The sequence below is a fragment of the Asparagus officinalis genome, chromosome 1, assembly GCF_001876935.1.
Source record: "Asparagus officinalis chromosome 1, Aspof.V1, whole genome shotgun sequence".
NCBI lineage: Eukaryota > Viridiplantae > Streptophyta > Magnoliopsida > Asparagales > Asparagaceae > Asparagus > Asparagus officinalis.
Window position 1 is genome coordinate 123,547,149 of NC_033794.1, and position 1,254 is coordinate 123,548,402.

The 1,254-nt window shown below is 36.7% G+C and overlaps 1 protein-coding gene across 1 annotated transcript in view; it reads left to right on the forward strand.

Moving 5' to 3' along the window:
• Positions 254-1,254, forward strand: part of LOC109850504 (sulfhydryl oxidase 1-like) — a 20,602-nt gene continuing 19,601 nt past the window's right edge. The window contains exon 1 of the mRNA XM_020420861.1: positions 254-608. Coding sequence (XP_020276450.1) covers positions 415-608 — 194 coding nt within the window. The 5' untranslated portion in view covers positions 254-414. The remainder of the gene's footprint in view (positions 609-1,254) is intronic.

Genomic DNA, 1,254 nt, shown 5'->3' on the forward strand with positions numbered 1-1,254 from the left:
TTTTTTAGCCAAACTCTAGAATAGGATCCATAAAGAATTCAAAATTTATATTTTTACCACTGTCAGACCCCAAATACCAATCTTTTTTTATAAATTGGGTGAAACAAACAGCCCCTTACCAACTCTCGCTAACCAACATTTCTTGTACTTTACTACTCATATAAGACTGACCTGTGGGCCCGTGAAGGAGATGTCCCCACATGTCATCTCTAGTGGCTTCAAAGCAACTGCACTGTTTGAAAAAAAAAATTATATTTTTCCTCACTAATCAAAGAAAAGCTCTCTCTTCTGTACAATTATATTATAAACCCTTGATGAAACAAAATCCCCAATTTCTACAATTAGACCTTTCTACTCTTCTTCGATCAGATCCAGTTTGATTCCTTCGCTCTCTCTCTTTCTCCCTCTCCGTTGATGTCTTTTCGTCTGATTCTTTCTCTACTATTCTTCTCCTTTATCCTTCGAAACCTCGAAGCTCGATCCATCGGCGACGCCGTCGTCGCCGATGGAGTCCACGATTTCGCCGTCGATCTCAATAGCTCCGTTTTTGCGACTGTTCTAAAAGAATCCAAGGCCAATTTTGCGATCGTCGAGTTCTTTGCGCACTGGTAACGATTTGTTTGAATTTTTTGTTTTGTTTATGTTTTTGTTCAGTTGATCTATGAAATATCGATCCTAATATATGTGAGATGTTCAAGGTTTTTTCATCTTTTATGTTGTCACAATATATGCGGATGAGTTTATTTACTTAGTGTTGTTCATGTATTATATGCTTTTGTATACCTTGGCACGTCAAATTTATTCTTAATTATCAATTCTGATAATAAAAAAAGGTTGGAGGAATTGATACTTTTGCGAGGACGCAGCCCCGATGTGAAGAACACACAAAAAAAAAGGAAAAAAGAAAAAAGAAAAAAGAAAGATATAAATAGAGCCTTTTAGGTCTATTATGCATACGCTGAATATAACAATTTCTTTTAGGATACCTAAGGAGCTTGTATTATCATATACATAGATTATGTACTCATATTTTCATGTGCAATAATAAAATTTATTAAATTAAATGAGGTTGTGCCTTTCCTTGACATCCTTGTTAACAAACTCTCTTATTTTAAAATTTCACTTCCTAAAATACTACATTATATCTATATATAGGGGTGGGCGTGAGCCGGGCTAGTTTAGGCCCGTGAACTGGCCTATCATGTTCAAGGCCGGATTGGGTCTGACCCAGACCCACGCAGGTCAGAGTGGGCC